We start from the raw sequence: 17,945 nt of genomic DNA on the forward strand, positions 1-17,945 counted from the left end.
ATCCGGCATGTGTGTGTTAAAACGGATCCGTTTTTTTTTTACCGCCGGATGCGGTTTTTTCTCATAGATCATAACATGCGCCGGATCGCGCCGCATGTGCCAGCGTTTGTTCTGTTTTTTGCCGGATCCGACGAAAACATGGTGCCCGGCGGCCGGACAGAACGAAAGCTGTAACGTTTTTGTGTCCGGTGTAAAAAGTCGGAGAAGCGTGGATGTGGCGCTCCCGGCACGGTGTCACAATGAAAGCGAATGAGGACTTCCGGCCGCCGGATCAGGCTTTTGCGCTTTCCGGCATTTTCCCTCTGCGCATGCCCGGATCTCTCTCTCTCCTTACCCCGTTCAGCACTGCGCGACTTCGTTTCATCCTCAGTGCGACTCATCATGCCCATAACAGAGCGCCGGAACTTCAGACACATCTCTCTCCGATGCATCCGTTATGGGCCGCTTCCGGCACTCCGGCTTTTCGCCGCACGCCGCTGGAAGAGCAAAAACGGATGTGTGAAAGTAGCCTTAGGAAGAACCCAAAACGCGTGGTCAATAAAGCCCTTTTTCCTCATTCGTCGGCTCACCCGTTGTTGCTTCTGGACTTGGCGGAATATGACAAACACCATATATGCCAGGTAATTCTTAGGTCAAACTAATAAAAAAAAATCATTTTTATCGGATTCTTATTAGGAGAAAAAAATTGCTGTTTTTTTGGTCACTTTTGATTTTAGTAAAAAACAAATTGGATGAAAAGGCTCAGAAAGTCCTGGGGATCCCACAGTGCTAACCGTAAACTTCAGCTCGTGGCTCAAAAACTAAGTCCTGATACAAATGCACAGAAAATAAGTCTAGAAGAAAAGCAAGAAAGGCCCACAGTCCATGCACCGACCGCCTGCAGCCAGGCACGGAGGCGCCGACCGCCTGCAGCCAGGCACGGAGGCGCCGACCGCCTGCAGCCAGGCACGGAGGCGCCGACCGCACAGCTCCATGCGCTCCACTGAGGAGGAAGAAAACACGCGGGTCATGTGACCGCTCTGTGCCCACGTGACACTCACGTCATCAGCCGTTCCAGGAGCGTCTGAGATCTGGTCCCGTCCACGCTCTGGGGGGACAGTTTAGCAGGGTGCCCCCCGACCGGAAGTGAGCGCTGCACCTCCCTGTGACTGGCAGCCCCGGGGCCCGGAGGGGAATGCGCTCATGTCGCAGGTGGCGGGTGCTGCCCCGGCGGCGGCCGGTGGCGGGAAGGAGAAGAAGGTCTCCTTGGGGAAGAAGCTGTTCTGGCGGCGCGGCGGGTTAGTGAGCCGCTTCCTGCGGACGCTCAGCGCCTTGTCCCACCTCAGTAATGAGCAGGAGGATGCCGCCGCTACTGCCGTCACCACCACCGCCGCCCGGGACAAGAGCGGCTCCCCCGCCCGCCCCCAGCCGCAGGCCCCGGAGTCCCCGCACCTGCTGCCACCGCCGCCGCCGCTCCCCTGCCCCAGCCGCCTGCCCGGCCTGTCCGGCCTCAAGAACCACGGGAACACCTGCTTCATGAACGCCGTGCTGCAGTGCCTGAGCAACACCGACCTGTTCGCCGAGTTCCTGGGGCTGGAGCAGTACAAGGAGAGCGAGGCCTCGGGGAGCCCCCTGCCCAGCCCGGGGACCCCGGACCGCGGGGAGGTGACCGAGCAGCTGGCCAAACTGCTGCGGTCCCTGTGGACCATGGAGTACACCCCGCAGCACAGCCGGGAGTTCAAGGTGAGAGGGGCTGCAGGCACTGTGGGGACTACTGCTCCCAGCGAGATCGCCCCTGCTACTGCAAGCCCCAACATCCCCGACCAGTGTCACTGCAAGCCCCAACATCCCCGACCAGTGTCACTGCAAGCCCCAACATCCCCGACCAGTGTCACTGCAAGCCCCAACATCCCCGACCAGTGTCACTGCAAGCCCCATCCCATCACTGCAAGCCCCAACATCCCCGACCAGTGTCACTGCAAGCCTCAACATCCCATCACTGCAGTCACCGACCAATGTCGCTGTAAGCCCCAACATCCCCGACCAGTGTCACTGCAAGCCCCAACATCCCCGACCAGTGTCACTGCAAGCCCCATCCCATCACTGCAAGCCCCAACATCACCAACCTGTCACTGCAAGCCTCAACATCCCATCACTGCAGTCACCGACCAATGTCGCTGCAATCCCCAACATCACCAACCAATGTCACTGCAAGCCCCAACATCACCAAACTGTCACTGCAAGCCCCATCCCATCACTGCAAGTCCCAACGTCTCCTACCAATGTCACTGCAAGCCCCAACATCACCGACCAATGTCACTGCAAGCCCCAATGTCTCCGACCAATGTCACTGCAAGCCCCAACGTCACCGACCAATGTCACTGCAAGCCCCAATGTCTCCGACCAATGTCACTATAAGCCTCAACATCCCATCACTGCAGTCACCGACCAATGTCACCGCAAGCCCCAACATCACTAACCTGTCACTTCAAGCCCCATCCCATCACTGCAAGCCCCAACGTCTCCGACCAATGTCACTGCAAGCCCCAACATCACCGACCAATGTCACTGCAAGCCCCAACGTCACCGACCAATGTCACTGCAAGCCCCAACGTCACCGACCAATGTCACTGCAAGCCCCAACGTCACCGACCAATGTCACTGCAAGCCCCAATGTCTCCGACCAATGTCACTGCAAGCCTCAACATCCCATCACTGCAGTCACCGACCAATGTCACCGCAAGCCCCAACATCACTAACCTGTCACTTCAAGCCCCATCCCATCACTGCAAGCCCCAACGTCTCCGACCAATGTCACTGCAAGCCCCAACATCCCATCGCTGCAGTCACCGACCAATGTCACAGCAAGCCCCAACATCTCATCACTGCAGTCACTGACCAATGTCACTGCAAGCCCCAACATCACCAACCAATGTCAATTCAAGCCCCAACGTCACGGACCAATGTCACTGCAAGCCCCAACGTCACGGACCAATGTCACTGCAAGCCCCAACGTCACGGACCAATGTCACTGCAAGCCCCAACGTCACGGACCAATGTCACTGCAAGCCCCAACGTCACGGACCAATGTCACTGCAAGCCCCAACGTCACGGACCAATGTCACTGCAAGCCCCAACGTCACGGACCAATGTCACTGCAAGCCCCAACGTCACGGACCAATGTCACTGCAAGCCCCAACGTCACGGACCAATGTCACTGCAAGCCCCAACGTCACGGACCAATGTCACTGCAAGCCCCAACGTCACGGACCAATGTCACTGCAAGCCCCAACGTCACGGACCAATGTCACTGCAAGCCCCAACGTCACGGACCAATGTCACTGCAAGCCCCAACGTCACGGACCAATGTCACTGCAAGCCCCAACGTCACGGACCAATGTCTCTGCAAGCCCCAACGTCACGGACCAATGTCTCTGCAAGCCCCAACGTCACGGACCAATGTCTCTGCAAGCCCCAACGTCACGGACCAATGTCTCTGCAAGCCCCAACGTCACGGACCAATGTCTCTGCAAGCCCCAACGTCACGGACCAATGTCTCTGCAAGCCCCAACGTCACGGACCAATGTCTCTGCAAGCCCCAACGTCACGGACCAATGTCTCTGCAAGCCCCAACGTCACGGACCAATGTCTCTGCAAGCCCCAACGTCACGGACCAATGTCTCTGCAAGCCCCAACGTCACGGACCAATGTCTCTGCAAGCCCCAACGTCACGGACCAATGTCTCTGCAAGCCCCAACGTCACGGACCAATGTCTCTGCAAGCCCCAACGTCACGGACCAATGTCTCTGCAAGCCCCAACGTCACGGACCAATGTCTCTGCAAGCCCCAACGTCACGGACCAATGTCTCTGCAAGCCCCAACGTCACGGACCAATGTCTCTGCAAGCCCCAACGTCACGGACCAATGTCTCTGCAAGCCCCAACGTCACGGACCAATGTCTCTGCAAGCCCCAACGTCACGGACCAATGTCTCTGCAAGCCCCAACGTCACGGACCAATGTCTCTGCAAGCCCCAACGTCACGGACCAATGTCTCTGCAAGCCCCAACGTCACGGACCAATGTCTCTGCAAGCCCCAACGTCACGGACCAATGTCTCTGCAAGCCCCAACGTCACGGACCAATGTCTCTGCAAGCCCCAACGTCACGGACCAATGTCTCTGCAAGCCCCAACGTCACGGACCAATGTCTCTGCAAGCCCCAACGTCACGGACCAATGTCTCTGCAAGCCCCAACGTCACGGACCAATGTCTCTGCAAGCCCCAACGTCACGGACCAATGTCTCTGCAAGCCCCAACGTCACGGACCAATGTCTCTGCAAGCCCCAACGTCACGGACCAATGTCTCTGCAAGCCCCAACGTCACGGACCAATGTCTCTGCAAGCCCCAACGTCACGGACCAATGTCTCTGCAAGCCCCAACGTCACGGACCAATGTCTCTGCAAGCCCCAACGTCACGGACCAATGTCTCTGCAAGCCCCAACGTCACGGACCAATGTCTCTGCAAGCCCCAACGTCACGGACCAATGTCTCTGCAAGCCCCAACGTCACGGACCAATGTCTCTGCAAGCCCCAACGTCACGGACCAATGTCTCTGCAAGCCCCAACGTCACGGACCAATGTCTCTGCAAGCCCCAACGTCACGGACCAATGTCTCTGCAAGCCCCAACGTCACGGACCAATGTCTCTGCAAGCCCCAACGTCACGGACCAATGTCTCTGCAAGCCCCAACGTCACGGACCAATGTCTCTGCAAGCCCCAACGTCACGGACCAATGTCTCTGCAAGCCCCAACGTCACGGACCAATGTCTCTGCAAGCCCCAACGTCACGGACCAATGTCTCTGCAAGCCCCAACGTCACGGACCAATGTCTCTGCAAGCCCCAACGTCACGGACCAATGTCTCTGCAAGCCCCAACGTCACGGACCAATGTCTCTGCAAGCCCCAACGTCACGGACCAATGTCTCTGCAAGCCCCAACGTCACGGACCAATGTCTCTGCAAGCCCCAACGTCACGGACCAATGTCTCTGCAAGCCCCAACGTCACGGACCAATGTCTCTGCAAGCCCCAACGTCACGGACCAATGTCTCTGCAAGCCCCAACGTCACGGACCAATGTCTCTGCAAGCCCCAACGTCACGGACCAATGTCTCTGCAAGCCCCAACGTCACCGACCAATGTCACTGCAAGCCACAACATCTCCAATCTGTCACTGCAAGCCCCAACGTCACTGACCAATGTCACTGCAAGCCCCAACATCCCATCAATGCAGTCCCCAACATGACCGACCTGTCACTGCAGTCTCCAACATCATCCCTACAAGTCCAACATCACCGACTAATGTCACTGCAAGCCCCAACATCACCAACCTGTCATTGCAAGCCCCAACATCATCACTGCAAATCCCATTATCACCGACCTGTTACTGCAAGCTCCAGCATCACTACAGCCCCAACATCACCGACCTGTCACTGCAAGCCCCAACAATATCACCGACCCGTCACTGCAAGCCCCATTATCATCACTACAAGCCCCATCATCACCAACCAATGTCACTGCAAGCTCCAACATCACCGACCTGTCACTGCGAGCCCCAGCATCACATCACTGTCCTGCATCACTGCAAGCCACAACATGATCGCTACAAACCCCAACATCATCACTATAAGCCCCAACATCACTGACCTGTGTCACTACAAGTCTCAACATCACCAACCTACGTTGCTGTAGTCTTATTGTCCTCCTTCCTTAGAAGAACCATGAATCCTATTACCCAACCCCCATGGTACTACAATTCCCAGCATCTCCCATCTCTCTCAATCTGTGCTTGGACTTCTGATTCCTTGGAGGTGTCACATGGATTATGGGGTGATCTGGTGCTCTGAATCTACTGTGTCATGTGTAGTTATCCTGTTAAATCAAATCTGTTGCTTTCTGTTATCAACGAGTTCAGCCTGGAGAGACACTTATTTATAAAGCCCCCGATCACCAGTAGATATCAGCATTATAATACCAGGAGTGAATCCATTTTTTTTCTATGGTTTTGGGGATGTTTTCAAATATCACTGGGTTCTCCCCGACATCTGTCTAAGCCCCATTACAGCACATAGCATCAGTGGACGTATTTTGGTACCTGACTACTGGGGATTATTTCTCTCTGGTGTAAGGAATATCCAAGAGTTGGACTTCTTGGAGACTCAAATTTTAAAAGGGTATTCCCGTCTCCTGAAGTAATGGAATAATAGCTTGGAAGTCCCATCACTGTATCAGTGGGATCTGAGGTCTATAACGTAGCGATGCTTTAGTACTGCGGCCTCCCCGTCTGTGCGTGCACTCGGGGTGGTCAGGGCAGTAGAAAACAGTGAAGAAGGTAATGCGCTGAATGAGCGAGACAGCCGCTACAATTTCAGGTTTAAATTGATGACACATTCTATTTCTAGCGATATGTTCTTTCTTTGAAGCGGTAATGGCCTTTATTACTTCAGCCTGGTACAGGCTATCGATGCCTTATAAATGGGAGAAATTATGTTTAGATAATGTAAGTAGTTTCTTTTACATCTGTCTGCAATCTCAATAACTTCATTCGTTTTCAGCCCTTCCTGATATGCAGATTGTAACTTGCTCCATTTCAGTAATACATGCTGGATATGAGGTATGTGTGTCCTGGATGCTGTTGCCTTCGCTCGCTCTCATCTGTCAGCACAGCTTCATGTCTGCACTGATTTCCCCCCAGCTCTATAGCCATTGAGAGATCTCCTCTCCCTTGTACTGACACAGTGGTGGTGAGGGGTGTGTGGTTCCTCCACCCTGAAGTCTTCAGACGTTCTCCCCTCTTTCTCCTCACTGATAGGAAGGATGGATCACACAGGGTTACTATCTTCAGCCTTCTCTGAACACTTGAATGGTTCTCCCACTCTCCGATGTGCCATATACAGTCATGGCCAAAAGTTTAGAGAATGACACAAATATTAATTTTTACAAAGTCTACTGCTTCATTTTTTCTAATGGCAATTTGCATATACTCCAGAATGTTATTAAGAGTGATCAGCTTAACAGCAATTACTTGCAAAGTCAATATTTGCCTAGAAAATTAACTTTATCCCCCAAAACACATTTCAACATCGTTGCAGCCCTGCCTTAAAAGGACCAGCTAACATCGTTTCAGTGATTGCTCCATTAACACAGGTGTGGGTGTTGATGAGGACAGGGCTGGAGATCAATCTGTCATGATTAAGTAAGAATGACACCACTGGACACTTTAAAAGGAGGCTGGTGCTTGGCATCATTGTTTCTCTTCTGTTAACCATGGTTATCTCTAAAGAAACACGTGCAGTCATCATTGCACTGCACAAAAATGGCCTAACACGGAAGAGTATCGCAGCTAGAAAGATTGCACCACAGTCAACAATCTATCGCATCATCAAGAACTTCAAGGAGAGAGGTTCCCTTGTTGCCAAAAAGGCTCCAGGGCGCCCAAGAAAGACCAGCAAGCGCCAGGACCATCTCTTAAAAGTGTTTCAGCTGCGGGATCGGGCTACCAGCAGTGCAGAGCTTGCTCAGGAATGGCAGCAGGCAGGTGTGAGTGCATCTGTACGCACTGTGAGGCGGAGACTCTTGGAGCAAGGCCTGGTCTCAAGGAGGGCAGCAAAGAAGCCACTTCTCTCCAGAAAAAACATCATGGACAGACTGATATTCTGCAAGAGGTACAGGGAGTGGACTGCTGAGGACTTGTGGTAAAGTCATTTTCTCTGATGAATCCCCTTTTTGATTGTTTGGGACATCTGGAAAACGGCTTATTCGGAGAAGACCAGGTGAGCGCTACCACCAGTCTTGTCTCATGCCAACTGTCAAGCATCCTGAAACCATTCATGTGTGGGGTTGCTTCTCAGCCAAGGGAATGGGCTCTCTCTCAGTCTTGCCTAAAAACACAGCCATGAATAAAGAATGGTACCAGAATGTCCTCCAAGAGCAACTTCTCCCAGCCGTCCAAGAGCAGTTTGGCGATCAACAATGCCTTTTTCATCATGATGGAGCACCTTGCCATAAAGCAAAGGTGATAACTAAATGGCTCAGGGAACAAAACATAGAGATTTTGGGACCATGGCCTGGAAACTCCCCAGATATTAATCCCATTGAGAACTTGTGGTCAATCATCAAGAGACGGGTGGACAAACAAAAACCTTCAAATTCAGACAAAATAAAAGCATTGATTTTGCAAGAATGGACTGCTATCAGTCAGGATTTGATCCAGAAGTTGATTGAGAGCATGCCAGGGAGAATTGCTGAGGTCCTGAAGAAGAAGGGTCAACACTGCAAATATTGACTTGCTGCATTAACTCATTCTAACTGTCAATATAACCTTTTGTTACTCATAATATGATTGCAATTATATTTCTGTATGTGATAAAAACATCTGACAAACACACATAAAAACCAGAGGCCAGCAGATCATGTGAAAATATAATATTTGTGTCATTCTCAAAACTTTTGGCCATGGCTGTACACCCTCTCCTGCTCCCCTCTGGTATCTCTGAGGCTATGTGCACTCAAGAGTTTTTTTTAGGATTGGTTTTGGAGTGGATCTGCTCCAAAATCCTTTTCAAATTAATTTCCAAAATGGATTGGAAAACTTTTCCTATTAATTTCCTTCAGAAATCCACTTTGCAGTTCTTCTGTGATTTTTTTTTTTTTCTAGTGTTTTTTTTCTGAAAATAAATAAACAACATCATTTGTTTGAAGCAGATCCTGACAGCATTCACTCCAAACTAGGCACTGTCCAAAGGCTGCAGAAAAGAAAACAAAAATCTCCTCCAAAAACGTCTCAAAGTATGAATTTCATTAAGTAGTTTTTGCTTGAAAAACTCATCCTTTTTGAATGCTCTGTGAGTATAGTCTGACGCTGAGAGTAGGGAGTGGAAGAGCAGAAATGGCAGTCAAAACCCGTAGCTGTGGTGTGTCTGATCTGTGTTGCTGCAGCAGGGCAGAAAGCCGGGTGTTCCTTAGGATACGTGCACACGTGTTCTCCCTGATCAAGGGACACTAAAAGTGAACATACTACTCAACAGTCTTCACCATACACTGCTGTCTTTGGTTGATTCTTATTAGGCTATGAGCCCACGTATGCAGAAAATTTCTGCATGAAAACCAGACTCCTTCCCAGAAAATGCGCTTTTTTTTTTCCACGCGTTTTTTCTGCGCGTCCCCAGACTCATAGAAAATAGCTAAAAACGCGGACTTTTCCGCAAAATTAAAGAGCATGCTGCGTTTTTTACCGCCATGCGTTTTTTTTCGCGGGAAAAAAATCACATCAATATGCACAAAAAGTGCAGAATGCATTAAAATGAATGGGATGCTTCTTTTAAGCGTTTTTGCCGGTAAAAACACGAAAAAAACCCACTTACGTGGTCACACAGCCTAAGGGTTCAGAAAACACAGTGGTTCAGAGAAGTAACCTTCATTCTTCGGGCGGCTTGAAAAGACTGAACACATGCACAAGTTGTGTTGACGTTGCTGCTGTGTATATGTTCACTTATTTTTACTTTTTGACAGCCGTGCCACTTGTATGCTTATGTCCTAAAAAGCATATTTTGGAAGTAAATTTATAAGAAAAATGTCAGTTTGGTGGAATCTTCAGGGCGAGAGCCGCACATGCAAGGCTAACAGGTACTGCACTGAGTGGCACAAGGTGCTGTTCAGTGCAGTACCTCGTAGCCTTGCATGTGCGGCTCCCCCTGTGCTTCAGTAGGGGCAGCACGGTGGCTCAGTGGTTAACACTGCAGCCTTGCAACGCTGGGGTCCTGGCTTCAAATCCCACCAAAGACAACATCTGCAAGGAGTTTGTATGTTCTCCCCATGGTTGTGTGGGTTTCCTTCGGGTTCTCCAGTTTCCTCCCACACTCCAAAGACATACTGATAGGGAATTTAGATTGTGAGCGCCATTGGGGACAGTGATGATGATGTGTGCATACTGTAAAGCGCTGCGGAATATGTTAGCGCTATATAAAAATAAAGATATGGTAATTATTTATTACTACTAGGCATTGCAGCACTTAGAGATTGCTGTGCTGGGTACCGTTGCCCCCTTAGTTTGTTTTTCAGTTAGGGCCATATTCTTTCGGGTAATAAAGCAATCTCAGAGAATCCTGCAGATTCAGTATCCACTAACACTACTCCCAAAATGCGTGCGTCTCATCCCCTGTATATGGCTGGCACTGTGCTGTGCCCATCCCGCTCATGGTGACGTTCTGGGGATTTGTCCTGATCTGATGTCGACTGCTGTGAATTAATGAGGAATGTGCTCTGTGCGGAGGAAGGAGCGAAACCTGTGCCCTGCCTGCTGCCGCTTCCTGCATAAACCATACTAGTACAGTGTAGTGAGTCTGGGAGCCAACAAGACTCCTGCTCCAGCTTGCTGACTGTCACCTCGGGCTACTTGTATACTGGGTGTAACCCAGCATGTGATTATTTAGTACTGAGACGTTCTCGTAATGGAGGCCGCTGGATAATCTGTGAGGCAGGAGGAATGTGGCCGCCTGGTACAGATCGCATACATATTCATAGATAGATGGTGGTTTTGTGCATTGTATCAGCTGAGGAGTGCAGTGTCCATCCAGACTCTACAGGTGCGGTTATAGGATGGCCCTGATTGTCACTTTCTTTTTTGTAAGGAAAATGCTCCTGCAATTGTTGCCCGTCACTATTTCCCTGCAGCATGGATTTAACAAACGTTGATCTGCTATAACATTACAACCGCTGACGGGTGATTAATGATTTTGTAGTGGAAATTGCACATGTAAAAAGGTGGAGGTATATTAATCAGCAAGTGAGTAACTTTGACAGGGACCGAATTGTGATTACTGGGTCGTAGCTTCCATTTTTATTATGCTTTATATAGCGCCAACATATTCCAGAGAGCTTTAGAGATTTTATCAATACAATCTAAACTCCCTACCATGTCGCCCATTGGAGATGCATACAATGGGCACGTGAGCATCAGAATTATATAATGAAGCAATGTAAAATGTGGCCTTGACTCATCTCATGTTCATCACTTTCCAGAGAAATACACAGCATCAGTATGCTCTATGGGAAGAAGACAAGCCAGTGGCGGCTGTGTGACGGTGCAGTGTCCAGGTGTTCATGTAGATGTGACCAGTACCACCTGCCTAATCATGGTATAGACCCAGCACATCCCTTCATGTAGGCTAATGGCAGCGGCTTTTTTAGCCGATTATTGACCCTTTCACACTGCATAAATTCTTCAGGAATATGAAAGTGGGATCTCGTACAAAAAAAAAAAAAATCCCACATCTCAAATCCTGCAACTTGTAAACTTATACGATCTGCTGCTAATGTCCTGATGGCAGATAGCACAGGACTCCTTCCCGGGTCTTGTGGAGTCCGGGCCTCGGTGGGTCAGAGCTGCTTTGTTGGTTTGAAGAGGATCTATTCCTTATTAAACCAATTTTACAGAAATCCACAGGATGCTACGAGGATCCTGGGGGTTGTAGTGTAGTGACAGCTGGAGAGCACAGGTTGGAGACTACTACTCCAGTGAGTTATTACAAGGGGGAACCTTGTTGTTATGCATTTAGTCCATTCCTGGAAAGTCATAGTAGATGATGAAGTAATGATTGTGACGTGTCAGCTGCCGGGTGAGATCTTGTTACTGGTTTGTCAGACTTTCCCCGCAGTGATTCTATTGTTTGCTCAGCACCTGTCCAATTTCTTTGCATCGTTGTGCTGTCATCTCATCGGTACAGACCCCATTAATAATCCCCTGGTTGAGGGTTGAATACAAGGTACTGCGGTGCCGGGTGTGGCAGTAGACATTTGTATTATCATCCACACGATACACCTAAAAATATAGTTGTGTGTCTGCCAGAATCCGGTTCTGCTTGCTCGTCCCATCAGATTAAGTTACCTATATGACATATGCTTTTTAGCCACTGTCAGACATCCGGCACCCCCGGCCTAGAATCACATCCCTTTAATGGATAAATATAGAAAGAATGGAGGGCACCACTAATACATTTCAAGACGAAAGGGCTCACTAAGGGCCTGCAAAAGACATGACATAAGAAAACAGGAAAAAAGCTCATGCCCATAATCAAGGAGCACCTCTATTATATAAAAAATAATGACACTTTATTGAACAGCAATTTGTGCAAACAGCAAAAACACACAGTGTTAAAAACATTTAAAATGCATAGAGGACCTATAACAAATCATGCCTTACTGTAAAGGCCATGATTGCCCACACCTAATAATCTCCCAAAAGTAATTGTTACTGGTATGGATACAGTATATTAGCTATAAGGGTTTTCTATGGTTACCAATAAATAGTTTATTATTGTAAAACATTCATATAGTTTTCTGTGCCTTACCACCCATGGTGGCTTGCTTTTGGGAGATTATTAGGTGTGGGCAGTCATGGCCTTTATGGTAAGGCATGATTTGTTATAGGTCCTCTATGTATTTTAAATGTTTTTAACACTGTGTGTTTTTGCTGTATGCACAAATTGCTGTTCAATAAAGTGTCATTATTTTTTATATAATAGAGGTGCGCCTTGATTATGGGCATGAGCTTTTTTCTTGTTTTCTTATGTCACATCCTTTTAATGGTAACATAAAAAGGCTGTTGGGAAGCCCATGATATTAGTGTTTAACTGCAGGAAGATGTAAAGTAGTGTACCACCCTATTCTTCACTGGTTTATCTAGAATAATGACATGTACTGGTGAGAGAAGGCAAAAGGCCATTTCTAGTATGTGTCAGAATTGGACACGTTCAGAGTGTATTTCAGGAGTCTTTCTCTGCAAAATGTGCCATGAGCGTGGCTTGCATTTGGCACATACGCCAGTGAAGCTCCTTATGTGTGCGCTTAACATTTCCATAGGGGACTTTTGTTAGATGGGGGCTAAAAGAGAGTCCTTTTATTGTGTCTGCCCAGCATACTATACCATAAAAAAGACAGAATAATGCAGTAGATTCCAAATAAAAATAATCATAAGTTGCAGGTATTTGTTTAATGGGTACATCATTATGGATCCGGTTGCCGTTAAAGGGAACCTGTCACACCCCGGGACGTATGTACCTATTATACACCCCAGGATGTATATGACCTATTAATATGGGCATACGGGTAATAGGAATGTTACACTAGTCCTACCTGCATGCCTCATATTAACAGTCTTGTTGTAGGGAAAAGTAATATTCTGTCTTTGCTCTGGGGCATGCGGTGCCTGGAACAAATCACTGCTTTCTGTTTTCATTGTAATACTTACCACCGAGCCATGTTCGTCAATTGTATCCCCGGAATCCCGCACTCCCTCAGAAATATGTACCTCATCCTTCTTTCTGTGGGCACTGCACTCAGGGATCTATCTTCTGCACAGGCGAGTCACTGTGACCTCCGTTGTGCGTGCCGATAAGGTGCTATCCCCACTTTTTTCCGGCAAAGTCATCGCTATGCACACATGGTTCCTAGTGATGACTGTGCAGGGAGAAAGTGAGGAGAGCTTATTACAGGAGGGGGTGGAGTTGGACTACCAGGCACTAGTCCAGCAATGATAAGCTCCTGGTGCTAAAACAATCATTGCAAGTAAACAACAGCACAGAGCTTGATAAGAGAGGCATTCCTAAAACCTGTTTTAAACCCCTACAGCACGCTGTCTTCACATTACATAACAAAAAAACTTCTGACAGATTCCCTTTAATTAGCTGGGCTGTGTGATTCAACAAAGGATATCCATTCTTTTATGTACCAGAGGAATACCTGGCTAGCAATACCACAAGCAGCTCACTGAAATTTTGCTTGGTCTTCCTAATATTATCTTGACCTCCACTTTTCCTGTTAACGTTTATTTCTTATATACAGGGCAATTTGAAAACACTTTGCTATCCTATAGCCGCCTGCTTAGTAGGGCTCCACCGTTTTCATTTTCAGAGTGCTATGCAGCTGCTTAGATGAACCCATGGATTCTGTTTTTTGGCACAATTTCAGAGGAGGCTGGGTTTTTGTAAACCTGGGAAATGCGCATCACCTGACCTTTCCTGACAAGGATGGTGAACAAGTCATAGACCTAACCTAATTAACTTTGACCAAGGTTTCAAACCTTATCTGAGCACACATCCCAAGGGTGCCCAAACTTTTGCATCGGCCTGCTTTACTTTTTTGTAATTTTTAAAATTACAATGTTTTTTTTCTAAAATACAAATGAAATGTGTCTTAACTTTAGGCCTTTTAGAAATCATTTCATCTTCAAATTGCTTAATTATTCACATTAACTAACTTTGACCAGGGGTGCAAAAACTTTTACATGCACTCTACATCGCACAGTAGATTTATAACTAAAGATGCTCCAAAATTATTTCCACAGCTATTTATTAAAATGGCGATGTCAGGAGGGGCCTAGAGATGCTCTTTCCTATTTTCTCTACCACAGTACTATTACCATATCTGTGGGATTAGACCCCTTTGTCTTTGCCCCTCATCTGCACCCTTGTGACGTAGCCATTTATGACATCCCTCGACATCTTGAGAATATTTCTACGGTAGAGGTCGGGCTCTTGACTTTACCTGATTACATTTCGACACGTTGTTCAGAAACAGATTGTCCGGTGATCACCTCTGATTGCTTTAATTAAAGCCGTGACCTCCGAGGAGAAATATCGGCTTCCCTTATGTCCTGCAGGAGCAAGCAGCGATGTCTACAGGATCGTGATCCCTCCCGCCTGCACCCACCACCGCTTCTTACAACTTGAATGGCATATACAGTACAGACCAAAAGTTTGGACACACCTTCTCATTCAAAGAGTTTTCTTTATTTTCATGACTTTGAAAATTGTTGATTCACTCTGAAGGCATCAAGACAATGAATTACCACATGTGGAATTATATCATTAACAACAAAATGTGAAACAACTGAAAATATGTCTTATATTCTAGGTTCTTCAAAGTAGCCACCTTTTGCTTTGATTACTGCTTTGCACACTCTTGGCATTCTCTTGATGACCTTCAAGAGGTAGTCACTGGAAATGTCTTCCAACAGTATTGAAGGAGTTCCCATAGATGCTTAGCACTTGTTGGCCCTTTTGCCTTCACTCTGCGGTCCAGCTCCCCCCAAACCATCTCGATTGGGTTTAGGTCTGGTGACTGTGGAGGCCAGGTCATCTGGCGTAGCACCCCATCACTCTCCTTCTTGGTCAAATAGCCCTTACACAGCCTGGAGGTGTTTGGGGGTCATTGTCCTGTTGAAAAATAAACGATGGTCCAACTAAACACAAACCGGATGGAATAGCATGCCGCTGCAAGATGCTGTGGTAGCACATGCTGGTTCAGTATGCCTTCAATTTTGAATAAATCCCCAACAGTGTCACCAGCAAAGCACCCCCACACCATCACACCTCCTCCTCCATGCTTAACGGTGGGAACCAGCCATGTAGAGTCCATCCGTTCACTTTTTCTGCGTCACATCAACACACGGTGGTTGGAACCAAAGATCTCAAATTTGGACTCATCAGACCAAAGCACAGATTTCCACTGGTCTAATGTCCATTCCTTGTGTTGTTTAGCCCAAACAAGTCTCTTCTGCTTGTTGCCTGTCCTTAGCAGTAGTTTCCTAGCAGCTATTTTACCATGAAGGCCTGCTGCACAAAGTCTCCTCTTAACAGTTGTTGTAGAGATGTGTCTGCTGCTAGAACTCTGTGTGGCATTGACCTGGTCGCTAATCTGAGCTGCTGTTAACCTGCGATTTCTGAGGCTGGTGACTCGGATGAACTTATCCTCCGCAGCAGAGGTGACTCTTGGTCTTCCTTTCCTGGGGCGGTCCTCATGTGAGCCAGTTTCTTTGTAGAGCTTGATGGTTTTTGCCACTGTACTTGGGGACACTTTCAAAGTTTTCCCAATTTTTCGGACTGACTGACCTTCATTTCTGGCCACTCTTTTTTTCTTTACATAGCTGATTTTTTTCTTGCCATAATACAAAATCTAACAGTCTATTCAGTAGGACTATCAGCTGTGTATCCACCAGACTTCTGCACAACACAACTGATGGTCCCAACCCCATTTATAAGGCAAGAAATCCCACTTATGAAACCTGACAGGGCACACCTGTGAAGTGAAAACCATTTCCGGTGACTACCTCTTGAAGCTCATCAAGAGAATGCAAAGTGTGCAAAGCAGAAATCAAAGCAAAAGGTGGCTACTTTGAAGAACCTAGAATATAAGACATATTTTCAGTTGTTTCACACTTTTTTGTTAATTTCATAATTCCACATGTGGTAATTCATTGTTTTGATGCCTTCAGAGTGAATCTACAATTTTCATAGTCATGAAAATAAAGAAAACTCTTTGAGAAGGTGTGTCCAAACTATTGCTCTGTACTGTACATCTTTTTAAAGGAAAACAAAGCGTGTGTTGCAATCTGCTGTAATTTCTGCCAAGTTGTGCATTATTAGTACAGACGCATCCATTGCAAATGCTCAACGTTTGAACACACCCTAGCATGGAGATCTTTGCACATAAAGCAGTGACAATCATCTATGTAGAGGTCGTTAAACAGCTTTTTTTCGTGGCTGCTGCAGTCGATCGCTGCCCTTGGTTGTCCCTTGCAGGACATGTGGAGCTCCTCGCTGTATTGGATCGGTTCTGGAGCTGCAGGGGGATTTTCAGGCCATGTTTTATTTTTATTTTACAGCCCTTTTTTTCTGCAGCTTGTTTAATTTTTTGAAGGGGTTATCCTGCCGGTCACATAGACCTGTTGATACCTTATAGACGTTAAGGCCTTCGAAGCAAAGTCACTAGAGCATTTCGCTTCCTGACGCAGAAGTGACATTTCCTAGATAACCCAAAAAATACTTTTGTAAAACTACTTTAAAAAGCCTTAGATTAGAAGGAGTTAAAGCATAATTGTGTACTGCGCCTGCATCCAGCTGAAAAGAACTTGTGGGTTGGAAGGAGCTGGGTAAGGAGAGAGATGCCGCTTACATATTCTTAGCCAATCAGCATCTTTGGGAGTGTTGTCGCTAATGCTGACTGGCTGAGAGCAGCTCACAGACAAGTCTATACTTTCATGCTCTGTCCTGCCCAAGGTCCTGTCCAGTTGAATTCCGTATTTAATGTCAATAGTTCCCCAAATAGGTGTCAGAGGGATGGAGAAGTTTCCATAGATTTCGTCAGTTGTGATGGCTCAGGCAGCGGAGATATTTTTATTGATTTCTTCAAATATTTGCTTATGGAAATGTATTTACATTTATGGAAATGTAAAGTGCTGCAAAATATGTTGGCGCTATAGAAATAAAATTATTATTAAAGCCCTAAACAGTAAGTGTGCTATGGGCTGAGCGGCTGCCTTTGGTCTTGTGTATGTCCCTTCTGTAATGTGTACGGTGGTGCGCGCTCAACAGGATCTTAGACTTTGTAGTTACAAGAAGTGCGCTTTTTTGTTCTGCCAGATAATGCCGCCTCTCAGTCGTTATACCAGTAATCACTGGGTGTTTTATCTGCAAAAGGATATGTAAAACTTGACCACGGAGATTGCCCTTGATGCGGGAATCTGTGATCGCGTAGCAATTCAGCCGTTAAGTGCCGCCGGCAGAACAGGCCGTGGGATGTTTGCACTTAAAAGCATTTGGCTGCAAAGGACATGGCTGTCGGACACCACACTGACAACCCACAATTACCGTCTCAGAAGGGCCCTTCCTTTCTGATGCCAGTGTGAACACTGCCAGGCAGAGCTTCGCTGTCATGGAAACGGTGATAAGACTCATTTAAGATTCTCCTGGGTCCTCTATACTTCTATCTCCAGCTAATCATTCCCATTTCAAAACTCTTGGAGAGTGATGCCGGCACTTTGTATGTTTGTCATTTATTTATGTTTATTTAATGTGGTTTTGCTACTTTGCTTGTGTGCCAGGCTGGGCTTTGTGTGCCCTAATCGTCAGGGG

At 47.6% G+C, this 17,945-nt stretch overlaps 2 protein-coding genes across 3 annotated transcripts in view; one reads left to right on the forward strand and one right to left on the reverse strand.

Moving 5' to 3' along the window:
- Nucleotides 1-1,156, reverse strand: part of SCNN1G (sodium channel epithelial 1 subunit gamma) — a 43,331-nt gene extending 42,175 nt beyond the window's left edge. Inside the window, exon 1 of the mRNA XM_073553655.1 lies at nt 1,041-1,156. Within this exon, the coding sequence (XP_073409756.1) occupies nt 1,041-1,045 (5 nt within the window). The 5' untranslated portion in view covers nt 1,046-1,156. The remainder of the gene's footprint in view (nt 1-1,040) is intronic.
- Nucleotides 1,155-17,945, forward strand: part of USP31 (ubiquitin specific peptidase 31) — a 69,417-nt gene continuing 52,626 nt past the window's right edge. Inside the window, exons 1-2 of one of the 2 annotated variants that reach the window (XM_073553654.1) lie at nt 6,591-6,649; nt 11,056-11,171. In XM_073553654.1, the coding sequence (XP_073409755.1) occupies nt 11,082-11,171 (90 nt within the window). In that variant the 5' untranslated portion in view covers nt 6,591-6,649; nt 11,056-11,081. Of the gene's footprint in view, nt 1,723-6,590; nt 6,650-11,055; nt 11,172-17,945 lie in introns of those variants that run through there. The other variant, XM_073553653.1, reaches the window with a different exon arrangement.

This window comes from Dendrobates tinctorius, unplaced genomic scaffold (assembly GCF_039654945.1).
Source record: "Dendrobates tinctorius isolate UK_male_01 unplaced genomic scaffold, ASM3965494v1 ptg000202l, whole genome shotgun sequence".
Lineage (NCBI taxonomy): Eukaryota > Metazoa > Chordata > Amphibia > Anura > Dendrobatidae > Dendrobates > Dendrobates tinctorius.